This window comes from Prinia subflava, chromosome 4 (genome assembly GCF_021018805.1).
Source record: "Prinia subflava isolate CZ2003 ecotype Zambia chromosome 4, Cam_Psub_1.2, whole genome shotgun sequence".
Classification (NCBI taxonomy): Eukaryota; Metazoa; Chordata; class Aves; order Passeriformes; family Cisticolidae; genus Prinia; species Prinia subflava.
In genome coordinates, this window is record NC_086250.1 from 24,617,054 (window position 1) to 24,636,488 (window position 19,435).

General features: G+C 43.9%; 2 protein-coding genes across 6 annotated transcripts; both read right to left on the reverse strand.

Annotated features, from left to right (window-relative positions):
• Positions 1-490: 490 nt before the first annotated feature.
• On the reverse strand, positions 491-4,107 carry RRP7A (ribosomal RNA processing 7 homolog A). Of its 4 annotated transcripts, none has more exons than XM_063396089.1 (7): positions 3,857-4,107; positions 3,558-3,700; positions 3,243-3,368; positions 2,762-2,885; positions 2,025-2,122; positions 1,430-1,628; positions 491-973 (listed from the first exon to the last, which is right to left on the reverse strand). In XM_063396089.1, the coding sequence occupies exons 1-7, from the start codon at positions 3,954-3,956 to the stop codon at positions 888-890; spliced, it is 876 nt and encodes a 291-aa protein (XP_063252159.1). In that variant the 5' UTR covers positions 3,957-4,107; the 3' UTR covers positions 491-887. The 4 variants fall into 4 exon arrangements, with proteins under 4 accessions (XP_063252159.1, XP_063252158.1, XP_063252157.1 ...); XM_063396088.1 differs by having other exon boundaries at positions 3,809-4,107; XM_063396087.1 differs by having other exon boundaries at positions 3,761-4,107.
• A 39-nt stretch (positions 4,108-4,146) lies between these two features.
• On the reverse strand, positions 4,147-19,404 carry POLDIP3 (DNA polymerase delta interacting protein 3). Of its 2 annotated transcripts, none has more exons than XM_063396086.1 (9): positions 19,248-19,404; positions 16,690-17,077; positions 14,307-14,381; positions 12,385-12,480; positions 10,411-10,593; positions 9,479-9,556; positions 8,783-8,912; positions 7,854-7,920; positions 4,147-7,533 (listed from the first exon to the last, which is right to left on the reverse strand). In XM_063396086.1, exons 1-9 carry the CDS (start codon positions 19,304-19,306, stop codon positions 7,359-7,361), a joined length of 1,251 nt encoding a protein of 416 aa, XP_063252156.1. In that variant the 5' UTR covers positions 19,307-19,404; the 3' UTR covers positions 4,147-7,358. The 2 variants fall into 2 exon arrangements, with proteins under 2 accessions (XP_063252156.1, XP_063252155.1); XM_063396085.1 differs by having other exon boundaries at positions 14,307-14,384.
• Positions 19,405-19,435: the final 31 nt, after the last annotated feature.

The following is a 19,435-nucleotide window of genomic DNA, read 5'->3' on the forward strand; positions in this document are numbered from 1 at the left end:
CACTATGTCCAAAGCTGCACAAATACCATAGGAGCAGTACAAAAGCACTGGCCCACACCTAAACACACCTGCTGCCATCATTACCTGCCTTCTGTGGGCTGGAGACAGGTTAACTGGAAACAGGGCATGGAGGGTCTATCATCTCCTTCCAAACCAGGCTGCTCAAAGTGGCATTTGTTCTTGCAAAAGTGCTGGATATCAGGAATTTCCCATGGCCTAGACCTGGCTGCAGAGCCCCATGCACAGCTGAATGACTGGGCACCACAACACTTGGCCAGGGAGGGAATCGTGAAGAGAAGGGGTAGGGCTCTCCACCACTGATCTTTCCTTGTTGCAGGTTAGATTTTTTCTGAAGTCACTTCCCTCCTCATTCCTTCAATAAAATGTTCAAAGGAGCACTAGGTTACAAGTCATGATTTTTACCACCACCCCAGCACAAAAGAAGCTGTTTCTCACAGGAGAGCAGGGGGGATAGAGAAGCACTGCCATGTTCTGAAAACAGTAGTAGCAATTTATTTACAATTCTTCAGCCATTCCCTGCCCCTGCAGTGGCTGTGCTAGGTCAATCCCAGCTCTCACCAAGCTTTAGGAAGTGTGTTTTTGGGTGGCAGGGAGATACAGATTGTCACAGGATGTGCCTCAGCCCTTTGACCTGAGCACCCTGAGAAGTGGTGCCATGGGGCTGAATGACAGAAGAGCAGGAGGATACTGGTGCAAGTAAAGGGAACTCTCCTACAATAGCAGTTGCTGGGATCTTCCATCTCAGATCCAAGGATAGAGAGAATGCAAAGCCGCCTCAGTTCCTCAAAATCCTTTTGCAAATGGAGTCGGTGGGCATCTCTCTTACCCTCTCCAGCACAGACACCTGACGAACAGCTCAGCACAGCCTAGTATGGCCGAAACTTTCGCTGGGCTCGCATCAGTGCAATCCTCTGCTTGTCTTCCTCAAATTTCTTCCTCAACTGGGCAATGTCTAAAACATAGAAAAAGAACAGGTCAGACGAGAGCAACAGATCTCCCTCTCCTGGGAGCTTCACTTCCACACACTGGAGGGGCTCATTCCCAACAGCCACACACACTTCCCAGAGGGAGACCTTTTACACCTCAGCTGAGTGCCAAGCTGGGACTCCAGCTGCTTATCTCCAGCAGTGCTGCAGCTCCCTCTTGGGAAGGAAACGGCTAGTTTCCCCCTTCAATCGCTGCCTCTATGCAGACTGAATAAGTGCCTCTTGGAAAACCACAACCTACACATCCTCCCACAAAATATTCCTTGCTAGGACAGGTGGTGGCAATAGGCCATTCAGATCCAGCCAGCCAGTTGCTTACTGGCAGCTGGACATAGCCTCCCCTGAAGCAGAGGGATGCTCTTTGGGCCATAGTGTGTGAGACAAGAGACACAGGCAGGGTAGGAGGAGACTTGCACACTCACGCTCTCTCTTGGCCTCACGATGCTGCCAGGCATAGAAGTTCAGCAGCTCTTTGCGGGCCCTTTTCTGTTTCTCCTTCTCCAGCACACGCAGGTTGGCAGCCTCTGTCCGGGGCAGGCCAGGCTTACGGCCTTTCCGGGTCACCTTCACCCAGCCTTCCTCATCTGGAACACCCTCCTCCTTGGCTGCTTTGGCTTCTTCCTGGGTGATGGACAGGAGGGTGAGACAGCCTACTGCAGATGCACAGCTTAATGCACAACTGCTCACAGGCCTCCCTTAAACACAGACAAAGCTGCTTCCACACAAGATTTAAAGGAAAGCATGGAATCAGGGCTGCAAGCATTCAACTCTCAGTCATAACACTGCATGTCAGCCAAAAAACAATTTATTTATGGGTATCTATTTTAAGCTGTAGAGGAAGGGTCAGGTGTTGCAGACCAAACCTGGGTCTGACTGCCCACCATCAACTGGGAGTAAAAATCAAGCAGAGACACCCTCAGTCCTTTCCACTATGGCCGGAGCACTGAGAAGTGTCTCTTCTTTCCCTCTGCCCCAAGTAAACTGCTTAGCTGGGTTTCCTCCCTAGCCTGGCCTCACCTCTGCCATCTTTTTATCATAGTCTTGCATGTAGGCATCCACCTCAGCCTTCAGCTCCTTTGGATCCACGATGGAGGCTTCATAGCTGGCGATCCACTCTGAGACAGAGAGGGCACAAGTCAGCAGCAGCTGCTGTTAGAAGCAGGCTAGTGTGTTGCTTTTGGGCAGCTCTAGAGTGAAATATAGAGGGGGGGAAGGACACACTGCTCCCATTTGTGTTCAGCTTCCCCCTGCCACAGCTCAAACCGATTTGGCTGTGAGCACAACCAATATGTGATGGGAAGAGTTTGCAACTTGCCCAGGCAGAAGTGGGCTAGCCTTAAGCCCAAGGGGCACAAGATTCAGGGCTGTGCTTCTGTCAAGGGGTTATATGTGAAGTGTTGTCAACTTGACAGACATCCGGCACCTGTTGCATGAGTCTGGTCTCCATTTTGAGGACAAGATGCATACAGTATCTCTGAGTCTATGCAATACTGAAAAAATGTCAGGAAAAAAGACCCTTCCAAGTGTCCACTCTCCCATAGAGTCACTGGACTAGACTTCAACACCTGGTTCAATAAGATTGGTACCCAGTGAATAATAAAAGCACACAAAACACTGAACATCCCCTAGGTTAGAACAAAATAGGACATGCAGGGTAGAATTCAGCAAACAATTAATTAATAGTTCTTCAGCAAACAATTAATATAGTTCTTCCCTAGCATTAGCCCACAGAAAGATAGCTAGAACTGACATACTGCTAATGCCAGTTTTCACAGGGTGGCTCTCTGTTGATATTAGCAAGGGACCTTCCTGTGACAGAGCCTTGACTGCCTGGACAGCTGCTGGTTTCCTGAACACCACGTATGCTACTTGAAATCCCTAAAAGAAAAAAAAACCACCCAGGTGAGTCAGATATATCAGATAAACTGGTGATGGCGCCCGGAACTGCAGCACAAATAACTTTAACAAATAAAACAAAAATCAAACCACAAGTGGCAGTAGGATAGCAACAAAACAAAACAAAAACAAACAAACAAACACCAATAAAACAAACAAAACAAAAACCCAAAACAAAAAAAACCAAACAAAAAACCTCAGTGTAAACTTAAGTAAGTAATCATGTCACCTAATGCCCCATATGGTTTCCTATGCCTCATATTCTGAAGAGAACCATTCAGTACTTGCCATCTTTTCCCACTAAAGCGTCAGTATTCCTCTCCCCTGCCCGAGCTTTACCTTTAGAGTTTTGTGGTCGAAGAATTTGGATGTCAGTTTATCTTTTTTCTCTCCTGACCCTCGCTTGTCACAGATGTCGACAGACTGCACATGCCCACAGCGAGAGAACAGCCTAGACAGAGAGTCCTTAACACGGGAGAGTAAGAGAAAACACGCGGTACAGCAAAGCAGAAGCGATGCCTCCCTCAAACAGCCTGCAGAACTCTGCGGGCGGCTCCCCGACCCCAGCCCGGCCGTCCACCCGCAGCAGCCCCGAGGCACGCCGGCTCCCGGGCCTCAAGGCCCTGCCCTCGGTCCCCAGCTACCCCCACTCACCGGGCCGCAGTACGGGGGCACGTTGAGGACGAAGAGCGTGCGGCGAGGGGGGTGCGCGGTGTCGGTTCCTTCCCGCACCTGGTGCTCCTTCACCAACAGGCAGTGGGGCGAGCGCTGCCGCTCCGCGAACTTCACCGCCAGAGCTGCGAGGGACGCACCACTCTGAGACGCCGCTGCCGCCTCGGCCCCGTGCTGCCCCTCACCCGTGTATCCCGCCGGCGCCGCTCCCGGAGCTCCGCGCTGCCCCTCACCCGTGTATCCCGCCGGCGCCGCTCCCGGAGCTCCGCGCTGCCCCTCACCCGTGTATCCCGCCGGCGCCGCTCCCGGAGCTCCGCGCTGCCCCTCACCCGTGTATCCCGTCGGCGCCGCTCCCACCCCACGCCCAGTGGCGGCCGCCATCTTCTCAGCGCGCGGCGGCGCAGGGACCGCCGGGAGCTGTGGTTCTGCGGGCGGGGCGCGGCCCTGATAATGGCGGCGGCGGGTGAACCCGCCGCAGCCCCGGAGTTGAGTTAATGTTTCTGTAGAAACAATGTAAAACTCAGGCACTGTCCTTAATCGGAGAGACACAAGTAAATCTTAGAGATTTAGAAACAGTGAAAGGCAATTGTTTTTAAATACTCATTAATTTAAAAAAAAACTTCAAAAAACCTTTACAGACGAATTTATAATGGAAGACAGGACCATTTCAAAAATACTGAAGCAAGACTAACATAGGAGGTGACGAAATATGACATGATATGGAGAGTTGATCCAACCAAATATGAAGTTAATGAACATTATCAGAAGGTACACGCAAAAGCCATGAACATATACCAAACTTGTACATTGTGGCATCACTTCAGAAGTCCTCACATTTTTGAAATAAAAGAAAGAAACCCAAAACAAACAAAAGAAACATTGTTACAGATTACCTACCATCTGTCCTGGCCAGCCATTTAATGTCTAAATTAATGTATATTAATTCAGAGTGCAGGCAATTAGTATTCCATATGCAAGTTCATAATGTCTACCAGCCTGGAAGGAAAAAAACCCAAAAAACAACAAACAAAAAACCCAACACAAAACTATAACCATGTTGCATGAGGATAAATGTTGACAGAAGGTGGTAGGTTTGAAATTATGGTTAGCATGACAATTGCAAGATGTCCAGGAGAAACTGGAGAGCCAAGGTGAACTACCTGAAAAGGGCTGTAAATAACCTGATAAGGACTGGGAATAAACAGTTACTCTTGTTTCAGAGCCCAACAGAAGAAGCCATGCAATGGTGCATTAAAGAGCTGACCAAGACCAGAATACCAATGTACACCACGACATTGCTGTAAGATAAGCCATGGAGTGGTGTTTTGACAACCACTTAATTCACTGATATGTAGAAAGTATGAATATGCTGCCATAGATCACAGAGCTGTGGAACAGAGCAGAAAGTACTTCTTCCAAGGAAGTATGTCAATGCCATCACAAACTCTCAGATAACCTAAACATAATGCAGAGTTTAACAGTAAATTAAAATGCATTTTGATATTTGGCTTTTCAATCTATTAATTTAAAAAATCCTTGAGTCTGCTTATTCTTTCAGAAGAGGCAAGACATGCACTCAGAATACATGTTTTCACAGTTACACAGCCTTCTGTCTAGCTGGTAATGAAAGTATCCCACTTGACCCAGAACAGGTACCCTGACTTCAGAGCTGCTTTTGCTATAAAGTTACTTTTTAAATGACTAGGCTGTCAGTAACAAAGGCTGCTTTTTTCTGTAAAAAGAGAACTGGAATTATATGGACACAAATGGCTTCAATTTAGTAGCAAGAGTCAGCTGCTAATTTCTATGATCCAGATTAAAAGGTGGACCAGTTAACAGTTCTCTCACCCATAAGCTCCTCTTGCTCTTCGTCACATTATCAGTTTTGAAATTTCTGTGTCCACCTAGAAAGCACGATTGACTCAATACTGGAATACCACTACTTACCTTTAGTTGCTTCACAGCATCTAAAAAGGCTTAGAATCCACTCTCTGTATAACAAATGTTTATTCAGAAACAGGTAATACATTATCTTCTCCAACCCTTAATGTTTTCTCCCCCTCCCCTTTATTTAAATTAAAACACAGGTATTTGGTGGGCAATGTAAAAAAAGGAGAACAATAGCTGTCTTAGGTCCCCTCCCCTACAAACATCTGTTCACATGAAGCACTCTACCAATCATGGTAGAGTGTCACTGGCCATGTCATGGATATGTCATGGCCATGTCACTGGCCTTCAAATCAAAGAGAGTACTCCACAAAAACAAGTCCTGCCAAGTCCTTATTATTCCCATGGCTAAAAGGGATACAGTGAGATAAGAGTCTGCACAAGCTAGATAGAAGAAAGAGTTCATACAGAACAAGAAAGCAAAAGAAACATGGGGTTGTCCGAGAAACGGAATCTGGACTTACAAGAGCTACTCAGCAGAGCTGAACAGAATGGGTTAGATCAGTCCCCCAGCTAGCAGGGTCACGTTCAAACCCCAACTAGATTCTAGAAGTTGCTCTCAGCTTTCATCTCTTCCAATAAAATTTGAACAAACTCAAACAAGTGGAACTAATGGGGCTTTCAACATCCAAGGGGCCAATGCAGTACAAACAATAGGAAGTACTGGAAGTGCCACTTAGTGGCCTGTCATACACACTCACTGGCCCACGCCATGTCCTCGCTGCCCCGCACAGGACTTGACACTCCTTTCCCGTGTTCCTTAGACAGTACTAAGACATGCTCTGCTCCTAAACCTCTGCCTGAAGCCACACACTGCAGCAATTATCCTCCAAATCCAGGCATGCCAGCAGCATAACCGCACAGCACACGAACAATGCCTAAATAGCATCTCTCAAATAAATGAGTTCTCAGACACAAGACTGTGGGTATAAGGATCTGAAAAGGGTCCCATGTACTTCCTTTTTATAGGAGACTGGCTGAGTTAGAAGGCAAGAAAGAAACTCATGTCCATGCATGAGCAGGAGGCAATGCAGTCTAATGGAAATCACACAGCTGAGCTTTTTCTAGCTCTGAACACAACTGGTTCCTAATTTTTCAATCCCAAAAGAGGAGAGCAGCTGAGCCTGACCCTCCAGAACAAATACAGTTGTCATTCAAATGCCAGAACAACCCTCCAGCACTACCAGAGTTGAAACAACCCTGCCCATAGCACAATGGCTGGTGCACTTGAGCATACATCATTTCTGCCTCATCTCTCTGTTGGCACACACTGCAAGCAACTCAGCTTTTCCTGCTTCTTCTCCATGTCCCAGCTGCTGAGCAGGAAAGTGTCCAACAGCCAGAAGGAAGAGTTATGCCACCAAATGCATACAAGTCCTTTCTGGACAGAGCCCAACCTGCCTTTGTATCCAGCACAGCAACTTCAGAAACAACGTGGTGCTCTTGCCTGTGGACAATCAAGGGGATGCGTCTTTAATTAAAGGTCAGTCAGAAGAAAAGTGAAGGAGATCACCACTCCTTCCCTCAAAGTCTACGTGCACTTTTAATGGCCACTGGGGGCTTTGGAGTAAAGGATGGATTTACATGGTATATGCTTGGTAATACATTACTGGCAGAAGGGGAGGTTATTCTCTTGGGAAAAAAATCATGGAAGAAAACTCCAACTATGAAAACAGAAAGTACACACAAGAGAAATCACTATTGTACAGTAAGGTAGCAATCATAGAAAACAAAAAATTTCAGGACAGGCAAATGCAAATAACATCTGCACTCCTGCACTTTCCTCATTCCCCCCAACTTATATGAGTTTTCCAGTCCACTGCTTGCTCCCCCCTCTCAGAGTTTAATTTTGAATTCTGTGGGCTGCACAGAGGCAGAGACCCCTGAGGATTTGAAGAGAGCCTTCAAGATAGTTTCAGGGTCCACTTCAGCTGGGGAATTTGAGGAGGCGCTTGCACTTGACCGACGTGGTTCCCCTTCTTTTTTCACTGAAGGGGTATCACTCAATCGGCTGGAGGATTAAAAAAAAATTAAAAAAGGCAGTATTTAACCTTTCTTTATGATAAATACATTTTAACACTGTGTCTGCATTTAATGTCATCAGTGTTTCCCGCTTACCAATATCAGAGATAAAGGTTTTAAATATGCTTTTCTCACAACATCCTCATCTCAAATTATTTTTGAGCCTCAGGACTGAGACACAATATAGTGAAGCTATATTGCACTACACTTAACATACTGTGACACAGAAGGGGAAAGAAAGAAAATTCATGGGACAACAATAGAACCTGCAAAAGTGTTTGGACCTTTTCCCCACTGAAGGACACTTACAGCAATATAGGCTGGTCTGATGTGATGACATTCCCATTCATATGGAGATTGCATTTCATTGGTTGACCTAAACAAAAACAAAATACAAAATTCATTCTATCAGAATTGGGGTAAGGCAAGATCCTTGAAACATCACACAACAGTGCAAGCAATAGAGTTCGACATGCTGGGGAAACATGAGAAAGAAGAGCTGATAAATCTTTTGTTGCAGAATCAGAGTAACAGAAGAGCCACTGAAACACTCAGTACAGTATCAAGGATCATACTAATTAACAAGTTACATGGAAGTATGAAGCCCTTAGCAGGGATACAAGAGGATCTCCCATTCTTAGCTGTCCATTCCTCATCTGACATCCAAAACATGTCACTCATCTAAAGAAAGATGCACCTATTTCCAGCTAAAAATTAACAGTTCAATAATAATTTCAGTTTAACATGGTTAAAAAATAAAATCACATTATTCAAATTATGGAGAATCTGATACTAACTGTTTTACAATCCAATTCAAAATGTCTCTGAGTACACCCTGAAACTATTGCAAATACTAGTTTTACTTGTACTTTGCAAGCAGCTCTCTAAGCGGGTAAAGCCTTCCTAAGGACTTTCCAGCTCTCAGTAGCTAATTAGAAACATGAGAAATTTCATTGAAAGTTAGACCAGACTCAGGAGATTCATCAGGACCTTGCCTATAGCTGAACCTTCATTTTCTAGGAAAATGTGAGTGGGGTTTTTAAATGCATTTAAATAAACTGTGCATATATTCAGCTAGTTACACAGCAATTATTATCTCATCTAGCTCTTGAACTGATTTTCTGGTATTTCTCTCTTGCTAGCATATTAGCATCTAAGATGCTTTTAAATCTTCCACTCAGGTGGAAAAGTCATTCTTGATTTATTTATCCTACATGCAATTCTGGTATCAAACTTACCATCTAAGCACCTGTTGTTATATTTCTTATATGCTGTGATAGCATCTTCTTTCTTCACAAATACTACCTCAGCCACTCCAGGGTGCAGCAGCCGGGCTCGCTTTAGAGCGCCACACACACAGAATAATTCCTGAGGGCAGAGAGTCAGTCATGACCACGGTCACATCAAAGGCACTGCATGAGAAGGGTTTACTTACTTCATGACACCATCCATCCTGCTTTTTAAATACTGATAGAATCTAGACACTTGTTTTACTGTGTTTGTTATGGTATAAGTGCTTTGCACTAGTAATAGAGATTACACAAGCAGGGAAGTTCAGGGCCAGTACCCAGTAATGTTTTTCACAAAGACCAGATTCATTCTCAGGCCAGTGAGAATGGGAGCCCCTAGATAAATTAGATGGGGACATAATTTTGGGTAGAAGAATCATTTGGCATGAACTCTTCCTCTAAGTGATGTCAGGTATTTCAAAATACTCTGTGGGATTTTGTCCCATGTTCTTAAGCACACACTTTAAAAAAAAAATGTAAACAAATCCCAAACAATCAGGAACCCTGAAAGTTTTTGCACAGACAGTAAACCCACATCACACCCTTCTTCAATGTATTCACCACAGATCAAGTGATTTATCAGAAGAGGTAGGATAAGGAAAGGAAGTGTCACTCATGCACAACCTGGCAGTAAGCAACACTCACAACAATATCTTCTTCTGTGACTCGAGGATGCAGATTATTTACGGTCATCTTTGTGCCTTCCAAAGGACTGAATGCCAGCTGCCAACACAAACAAATGCATCACATGAAAAAGGTCAGAAACATGGCATACAATACAGTACAGCAGAGAAAGCAATAAAAAGTCAGTAAGGATATGTCTGTATGCACACACAGAGGAAAGAGTTACAGCTAGTAATGGGAAATATCAATGTTTACTAAAGCCCAGTTCACCTGATGGCAAAAAGAAGCTCCTTTTCCATGCTTGTTTCTCTCTGAAGTAACTTTTCATTCTTATTCCCAAGAATAACACTAACTTAATCTGCATACACAATACTCTGGTCATGCCCACACCATAGCCTGTCTCTGTTGTACTCTACACCAGCCAGCAAACCCCAAAATACAGTTCCAGCCTCTCACGAGCATGCTGAACTCAACACACCTAGGAAAACATGGTAGGTTACTTGTACATAACATCAGGCAGTTTGGCAAAGCAATTCCAGGCAGGCTATCTACAAATTGTCTGGGAGGTCTCGTGGACATTAGAATGTGTGTATTTGGAAGAACTCTTTTTTCTCCTTGCTAGCCAGAGTGGACACACAACATATCAAATAGTGTTAAAACACTACTCCTAGGGACATGAAAGCCACCAAGGAGCGTCCAAACAACAAATGCCACTTCCCTATAATATGGATTCCTCCAGGACCATATGCAGGGAAAGTATGTTTAGACAGGTTTCAAATTCTTAGGATACGGACTGCAGCTATCAGAATAACCGTGATGATGAACTGTGATGATGTCCCAGAACTAATGGTGAAAGGCAGGCAGAAATGAGCTGCTCACTTGTCCAAAGAACAGCAAGTTTCAGATGTTTCAGAGACTTCTATAAAGACCATTTTCCCCTTCCCCGAGCTCACCTCAACAGGTGCGGGCTCTTTTGGAGGCTCTTCCTTTGTCACTAAGGTCCGGGACATGTTTGTCAAGGCCTTTGTCCGCATAGGAGGGGGAGACGCAGGTGGAGCTGTGTATGAATCGTTCTGGACCACTTTAGTCAGGGGAACAGTCTTGGACAGAGAGAATTTATTGCTGCTCAGACCAGTCTACAGGAAGAAAAAAGAAACTATCTCAGAGCTGCAGCCTACAAAAGCCATCACTTTTCTTCAAGCACCACCACCACAGTATTACTAGTATGCACTAAGAACTGCATGTCCTTCCCAGTGTCAAAACCACTATAGTGCTGGAGACTTTCAAAAGGCTCTGAGAAAAAAAATCAGCAAAAGTTTCTGGGCATAAACATAAAAAGGTATGCTTATCCAGAAAGAGCACTTCCCTCATAAGCACTTTTTGGTTTCATACTTTGTTTAAATGGACTTTTGACAATGTGATCTAAATTTCAAAAGCTCCTTTCATCTGAAGATTTTCAAGTAGTTTACAAAGTGTTCACAAAGATTGCTCATTAACAGTAAGACTGAGAAACCCCAGAACAAAAAGCAGGAATTCCTCAGAATCACCAAGCTAGGGCACACAAGACATGGAATGTAGGTTCAAATACCTGAGTTTAAAGCCAGACTAAAACTTGTGCTTGGAAGGTGCTGTGAACACTGGAAAGAACAAATTTACTCTTGAAGAAAACCCTCAAGAAATACTCATCAGATTATTTGAGAATCACAAATAGCCAGAAGCTCTATTCTGAATACCTACATGAGGAAATAAATTCCTGGGGTAATCACTGCACTACAGTGCCTGCATGATGGTAAAACAACATGAATTTGCCTTTCCAAAACCAGAGAATAATTTAGCCCAAACCTATGGCCAACTCTCATGTCTGAAACAGGGCTAATTTCGAAGACACATTAGGCTGGCAAAGGCCTTATTCAGCTAAGCACTAAAATACTCAAAAATGATGACTGCACAACCTCTCTGGGTCCCTGTGCCAGATGCTGATCAATACCGTGAGAAACTCAGCAACTAGAATTTCTTTTGCTGCAGCACATTTATTGGTTTGTCTTCTCTGTGGTCACTCCTGAAAAGGACCTGGGTTTTGCTTTTTCCAGGCAGTGAGAGTGGCCGGATATCACTACAGCCTTCTCAGTCTTGAGACACTACTTTCTCACCCTCTCCTCATGCATAATATGATACAGCCTTCTGACCACCCTGTTTACTGGTTCCAATCATGTATCACAGAGCCCCAAGATATGCAAAGAATTCTGGATGCATTCTTGAAATGTCAAACAGGAATAATTATCTTCCTTGATTTGCTGGCTATGATTTCACTACATCTACACTGGGCCTTTGTTGCTGGAAGGATGCACTACTCACTCATTCTTAGCAGATCGCACAGTAGGACCTCCAGACTGCTTGCCATAAAGCTGCTTTCTAGCCAGTCACTTCTCAGTTTAAGCTGCAGAGGGCCATCTCATGCCAGAAGCAGGACCTTACTTTTGTCTGTACTGAAATTCCATCCTCGCCATCCAGTCCCCCCCAGCAAGATGCCTACTAAGATTTTTGCACAGCAAGAGATTTCTTGCTGATACCCAGTCTTCAAAAGCAGCAGAAAGCTTCCCTTGCTGGTTTACTCAAATGGTAACAAGACGGATTCCATGCACTTCCTCAACAAGAAAGTCAAGAGTCAGGATGCAGCAACCTGCCAGCAGAGCAGAAAGCACACATTCTGACTGCTAAGAACCCATAAAACCAGTAACCCTAAAAGAACTCTGTTCCAAAAACAACAGTAGAAGCATTGGCACAAAGGAAGAGTAGGGTGAAGAGCAAATATGAGGAGAAAACATCATCTACAGATTTTAAAAGAACATAAGCCCTGTAAAGACATAGTCTCTGTGTCCACGCAATGTGAGCATGGCATGGTCGGGACTGTTCAGATAATCTCTTACCAAGTTGTGCAGGAAACTGTTTGTGGTGGTGATTTTCATCTGTTTGCTTGGAAGGGGAGAGATGCTTTCATCATCGTCTTCTGTGTCATACGGACTCTGAAGTGAAGAAGGTAATAGTTTATACACAGGTAGATTTCATTGAGACATTTCAAAAATAGGTAATTTTCTCCTGCCTTCAACCATCTTCAGCTAATGAACAAAATTACACTGGATTTTAGTTTCAGGTATACAAGTCCATGTCAAAACATCAGTATAAAAACTATCAGACTTTCTCTCCAAAAATGTCACAGTAAAACTGTTTCCATAAATATACTGAAATCACATGCAGATTCCTCTACTCCTGGGACCTCACTAGGACTGTTGAAGCTACATTAAATGGAATAAAGCCTCAGTGTCTTATTTTTTAGCACCCTCCTACCTTTAGCGTTGAAGCCTGTGCATGTGATTTTTAAATTAGTTTGGCGGTGTGGGGGGGTTTTTTTGTTGCCTTTTTTTTTAATTAAACAAATCCCGCTGAATAAACTGAACATTCCTTTTGAATAGCTCGCTTTCCATAGAACAAAACATATCCATCTGGCCCTAGAAAACACTGCACTAAGAGCTTTACTGAATGAATAATTAATTTTCCAGTTTACCTTAACACTCATAGCCTTGCCTTAAAATACTGAGGTGAACTCCTACACAAGCATTTGTATCATTGACTCTAAATAACGTTAAGAAAAAGTCTAGACACATATAGCAGTGCCCAGAACATAAGAAATCACAACTGCAAATAGCTTCCCATTGAGTCGGTAAAAAGGTAAAGAAAAATGGAGGGATTAGCAATGAGAGCTTGCAAAATCAGTGGGTTGTCACAGTCAGCAGGATTCTGGTTTACAAATAGGGAAGTTGTTCCAGTCACAGAAATGATATGAAGGAAAGATAACCCCCAAAATGGACAGAGAACAGAGGAGAATTGTGCAGAAAATAAAAGAGTTGGGAAAAACACCAGGCATGATGGACATGTCCTGATGGACAATGGACTTGAGTTTGAGACAAAATGAAATGGATTCCATGTTTACAGTGATCAGGTCAGAATGATGAAGACACTTCCTTAAACAACAGCATCTGGGATAGGTGAGGGTAGCAGGCCAGCATAACGGTAACATACACAAATAGCTAAATTTACTATAATCATGCAAAAAAGTCATCTGACATGATACTGTGAATGTCAGTTTTCCAGTATTTCATGCAATACTTCATGTGTATACACACAAAATAAGTAATAAAAACATGCAATTTTTCTCTGAAAGCACCCAAGGTGGCTGAATGGCTGGGGGCTGCGACAAAGGCCTTTAAAATTGATCCCAAAAATACAATACTCTAGGGTCTTTCTCAAAAGCTGCTTGATAAGGGCTATGGGAACTTTGGAAGTACATCAGAATACTAATTAACATAATTCCCTATCAGGATTCCAGCAGTGGTCCACAGCTGGGATTTCACAGGAAGGTTGTACCCTCTCCCACCTCACTGCAGCACATTTGACCATATACAGTCACATCCACTCTCTGAAGAGGCTGTCAGCACGATCAATCAAAACAACCAACAACTTGATCAGTATAGAAATGTATAGAAAAACCTCAGAGCTAAAGGTCAGCCTCTAGGGAATAAAATACCATTAGCACACACAGATAAAACTGGGAATATCTACTTCTCATTCAGATAATACACTAGGAATCAAGATAAATTATACTAAATGAAAACCTCAATTACCGGGAAACTATCTTAATCATGCAACACATGGAAGCTTAGCTGAAGGAAAATACTAATAATTCTAATACCTTTCTTTCCTACTTAAGAGTTTTCTTTGCACTTGCCAATGTTTATGAACAGATCTTCTTCCCTGCCAAAGGTAACAAACAAAGTACAGAGCAGGTACACACCTGTTTATGTGTATGACTGTTCATCACGTTGATCCTCATTCCTGCTGGATGAGAATGTCCAGGAACTGGAGCCTTCTGCTACAGTTAGAGATAAAGAACCAAAGCATTAAGCTCTACAGTCCATCAGATCCTTATTTCAGAAAATCAAAGCTTTAGCTGAATACCCTGAGATCACTTAAATGAAACTCACCTTTCTGCTTTGAAATACATTACCACAATATGCTCTTAGGTAACACCTGTATTTCCTGTGATACGTTCAGTATGAGATTGTTTCACTTAAAGTCTAAGACCACATGAAGAAATGGATTCAAATTACTTAGGGTTTAGTCCAAGATTACTGGGAAGGGACGTTAACTTCAGTCCTGTCAGGACTGACTAGATCTACATTTCTACCAATACAAAACCATGAATGGGGTAAGTCAGAAAGTATCTTCTTTCATGCTACAGGTAACTAAACATACATATCTCCATCAAACAAAAGAAGAAGTATATACTGTCCCTTAGCACTAAAGCTGGAATAAGCTGTAGTAAAATAAAGTAATGCACAGGGTAGTGTAGCTGCCCCTTCTGTAGCCCATTATAACACAAAACAGGGAAATCACCACAGAAGTAGCTAAGGAATGTAGCTGTAGTAATTGGTAACTGAAATCATGCAACAACACCCTTAAAAATGCTCTTCTGTTTTTTGAAAAAGCTGGAAGCTGTCCATTAAAGAACAGAGATTCTTACGGAAGTAGTCCACACAGGTAGCAAAATCTTCAGATTTGCATTTTCTCTAGACTGCAAATTAGACCATATCACCTCATGTTTCAATTCGCTAATCAATTCAGAAACAAGGATACTTGTCCCACACAAATAGCAGTAGACCTACAGTAATTTTTTGGTTTCAAAGATTTTTCCTTGCTTTATGAGAAACAAGACCTCAGGACAGCACATTTTGAGCTGTGTACTGTACCTTGGGTCAAGATACACTAGTTTGATTCCACTTCCACATTCAAGAAGATAGGAGGGGCAATTTTGAATCTTGGTACAAATATTTTAAAAATTTTTTAGACAATTGCTCATGTGCAAGGTTCTGTCTACAGCCTGAATTACCATTACATCCTATATAAAAATATATATGTTTTCTTAAAATACTGTTGGTCAGACCAAGTCACAAAAAACTCCCAAAACACCAGGTCAGAACAAACAGCTACTGCACCAAGTCTCTGGAAACTACTTTAACTCCTAGAAACTTTGTAGAAAATGTTCCGTTTCTCATGGCTGATACTGGTGATTTGGCTTAGAAGGACTGCAAGAGTACTAATCACCTTCCTAATTAAGGACTGCTGAACAAACTACTGCTCTGTGATTAGCCCTTCTTATTGCCTCAAGAGTCCTTTCTCTTCCTTACATCAGCCTGGTAGTAAACTTGCAGAGTAGTGGGAAACTTCCTAGGCTAATCTGCAAAAGAAACATGACGCTCTTCGGCAAAACCCACAGCTGAACAGAAAGCAGACTCATCTAGGTTTTCAAACTGATGACAATAGAAGAACACTGGGTACCTGTAAGCACACTGCTCATTTTTGGGAGGATGAAAATAGAAGACATAGACTAGGAACTTCAGTTACATGTTTGTAGCAGTAAGGAGCAAAACCACTCAAACAACAGTCCCAACAGCCTAGAAACTTCTGTTCTGATTCCACCCACTGTAGTTAACAGACACAGTGCAACAGCAGTTATTTCTCAGAGAAGCTAAGAATCAAGTTGCTACACACAAAGTGAAGCAAAATCAGAAAACTGGCCCAGGAAATCAGCAGGTCAGGGTGATCAACTGATTATAATACAATTCAAATAAATCTTGAGCCTCAGCAGGAATGCTTCATGTGATCAGGCAACTCCCTGGAAACCAGGGCATTCCTGAAAACCAGATGAATATAAAAAGAAAATTGTAGAATAGCTCACGGAATTTTAAATTTTCTTAGATACAAACACAAATGCATATTCTAAACTGTTATCCCACCACTAGGATAAATCAGTTATCTATACAGGACAATCCACCATATCAGACTTGCAAAGAGGGGCAGTATACTCCCAGAATGACAAAAAAAATCTGCATCATTTTGTTTGCATTCAGGTAGGAAAGAGACTGCTTAACCATTCAAGACATCTTCTTTAATGCTGCCTTTTTGGGCCCCAAATTAAAATGAAAAGTTAAATGAAAGATGTGATTCTATAAAAAGTCCCAAGCAGCTGCAAGAACACACGAAAGGATCAGAATCCTACCCCACAGGCTGGAATGGACTGTATCATTGTTGCTTCTATTGTAACAATATGAACATGTTAATGTATTATCATGTCTACTGAACCACTATAGAGTAATGAGGGGACTCGCTTCACCTACTTGGATAGTTTTGGTGATTTTCATGGCTGGATTTACTGTCCCCATAGCTGGGCTGATGGCAGCTGGAGTGCTCCTTTTTAAGCTGATCTTCTCTCTGGCATCCACCACTTTGGTCACCTTTTCAACAGCAACACTTTGCTGCTTACGGGAATTCAACATCTCTCGAGCATCCTGCACCTTTCCTTTGATTTTGAACCGAGCGTCCTTTCGAACCAGTTTTTCTCGGGCATCTTTAACCCCCAGTTTGTGCCGGGCATCAGTGAGTCCTATCTTCTGTCGGGCATCAAACGTCCGCTGAAAGCTCACAGCTGGTGATGATCTATTCAGAAGATTTTGCTGGATCCCAATGCGAGATCTTACACCCCCAAACACTGGCCTTGTGTTAAGTCTGGGGAAAAAAAAAAAAAAAAAGAAAAAAGTTTCAGGCATTATAAGATGTGATAGTGTCAATAAAACTATTAGTGTTTCTGTAAACAAAAGTTCGTTTTTACTGTGCAGAAATCCACTCCAGTTGGACGTCTAAATAAAACAATAAAGCTCCTAAGCTGTTTTATGCTGCATTTTACTTTCTACATAAACAGCTAAGGGAAGTGATTTCCAAAATCCATCCTTAAGCTCACTTTTACAGACTAAAGGGCCTGACTTTGTTAGTGTTCAGAAACACATAACCACAGAATATTATTATATGCAGATGCTTTTATTGAAGAGCTCTGGGAATCAGGGGTACAGACCGAAATCTGACTCCGACATGGATTCCAGATGGAAATGTTTTTATACCCGTTCCGTTATATAACTGCATATTAATTATTAAACCTATACTGTTCTATTGTATACATTGATCTTGTCCAAGCATGAATTCTTGTAATTTTCATCAGGCCCCCCCAAACATTGTTTCTCATGATTCTTGTTATGATTAAACAATAATCATATTCAATTACCAATCAGCACATTTAATAATCATATCAGTTATCATATAATGATTATGCAGGTGCAGTTTCACATGATCCAGTAAAGACAAAGCCCAACATTGGCTCCCAGGGCCTACCCAGCCCTGGCTCCCTTTCCCAGTGCCTACCAGGCCCAACCTCTCTTTCCATCCCCCCCCCCCCGAATCTATTGTATACAATTCCCATGATTTTAGAAACATTTTAACCCTATGCTATCAATACAAGAGGAGCACAGAGCACAACAATTCTTACAGTGCTGCAGAGGGATTATTGTTCAGGAAAAACAAAAACAAAAAAACAAACAAAAAACCCAAACAATCAAAAAAACCCCAAAACACCACAAGCAGGAAGAATTCCTGAAAGAAATGAAAGAAATGAGAGCTAAGGAGCAATTTGAAAAGGGATAAAGGACGTACCTGGGGCATAGTAAGCAGCCTAAGACTCTTCCAAATATGCAGGATAATGTGAATGAAAGCACAAAGCCAGGGCCTTGTCTACACTAGGATTTGAATATGTTTGAATGTTTTGGTAGTATATGTTAGCAGGTAACTTTCAGAATATTACTCTAGACATGTAAGTGTATACATATTCAGAGTCAAAAACAAGAGCAATACAATTAAAAAACCAATAAAAACAAACAAACAAAACTCAAACAGACAAAAAACCAACTAACCAACTAACCAAAAAACAACAAAGCAAGAGTACACTGAGCTAACAGAGATGGGGGACAAGGTCTTCAGAAGCATTAAGAGAGTAAGGCAAAAGGGAAAATGAAAAGCTACCTAAGGAGAATCCAAGTAAGAACTGCCAACTGTAGCGATAAACGGGCCAGCCTACACTAGAGACTTCTGCCATGCAAAGAAGTAATCTGACCTTGCAGCTCTGATCTGCAACATGCTCCACGCTCTCTCAAGTACTTCAAACAATCTGTCAGAGCACCACTAACTACACTAGAGGGGCGACACCTTCCGAGGCCCGAGCAGCGATGCGGCCGAAGCCCGGGCAGCCTCGCCCGCACGGGTGCCCGGCGGCCCCGGTCGGTTACGGCTCTCCGAACACCACCAGCCCTCCTACGGCTCTCCCACAATGCACCGAGCCGCTTTCGGGAGCGCGGGGGCACCGGGCACCCCAGGGCACTGCCTGGATAACAACAGCAGCCCGGATACCGACAGGATTCAGGGACGCTGACCCCGTTACAGGGAGCAGCGCTGGGTTAATCGGCAGAATCAAACACGAGGCAGCGGGGACAAGGAAAATCGGTGGATTCAGTGACACAAGAGACGGCGCCAGGAATCCCGAAAAGACCGATTTCGGGACGGGCCAGTGAGCTGCTCCCACCGGGGCAGCGCCAGGCCCAGGGGCCGAGATGGGCGGCCCGACCCCCGCCCCAGCCCTGAGTGACGGCCGCCGCCGCCAATCGCAACGCAGCGCGGCCCCGCAGGCCCTGGGGCTCAGCCAATAGGAACGTGAGGGCGGGAGAAGGGCCTGGTCCGGCCGCGCCAAGGCAGCTGCGGCCCGCAGCCCCCAGAGCGGAGCCACCCGAAGCGACAGACGAGGAACGACCGGGGGCCGTCGGGCCCGAAGCGCTGCGTTGCCGTCCCAACCGCTTACCTTCCCTTCACCGTCACACCGCGTTTCCGTATGAGCTCGTCCAGAGACAGGTCCGCCATCTTGCTGCGGCCCCAATGATGAGACACAGCCAGCGACTCCCGGAGGTGACACTGTAGGACTTCCGCTCCTCGCCCCGCCCCCAGAAGTATGGCGGGCCCCGCCCCGGCTCCGCCCACTGCGACTGGACG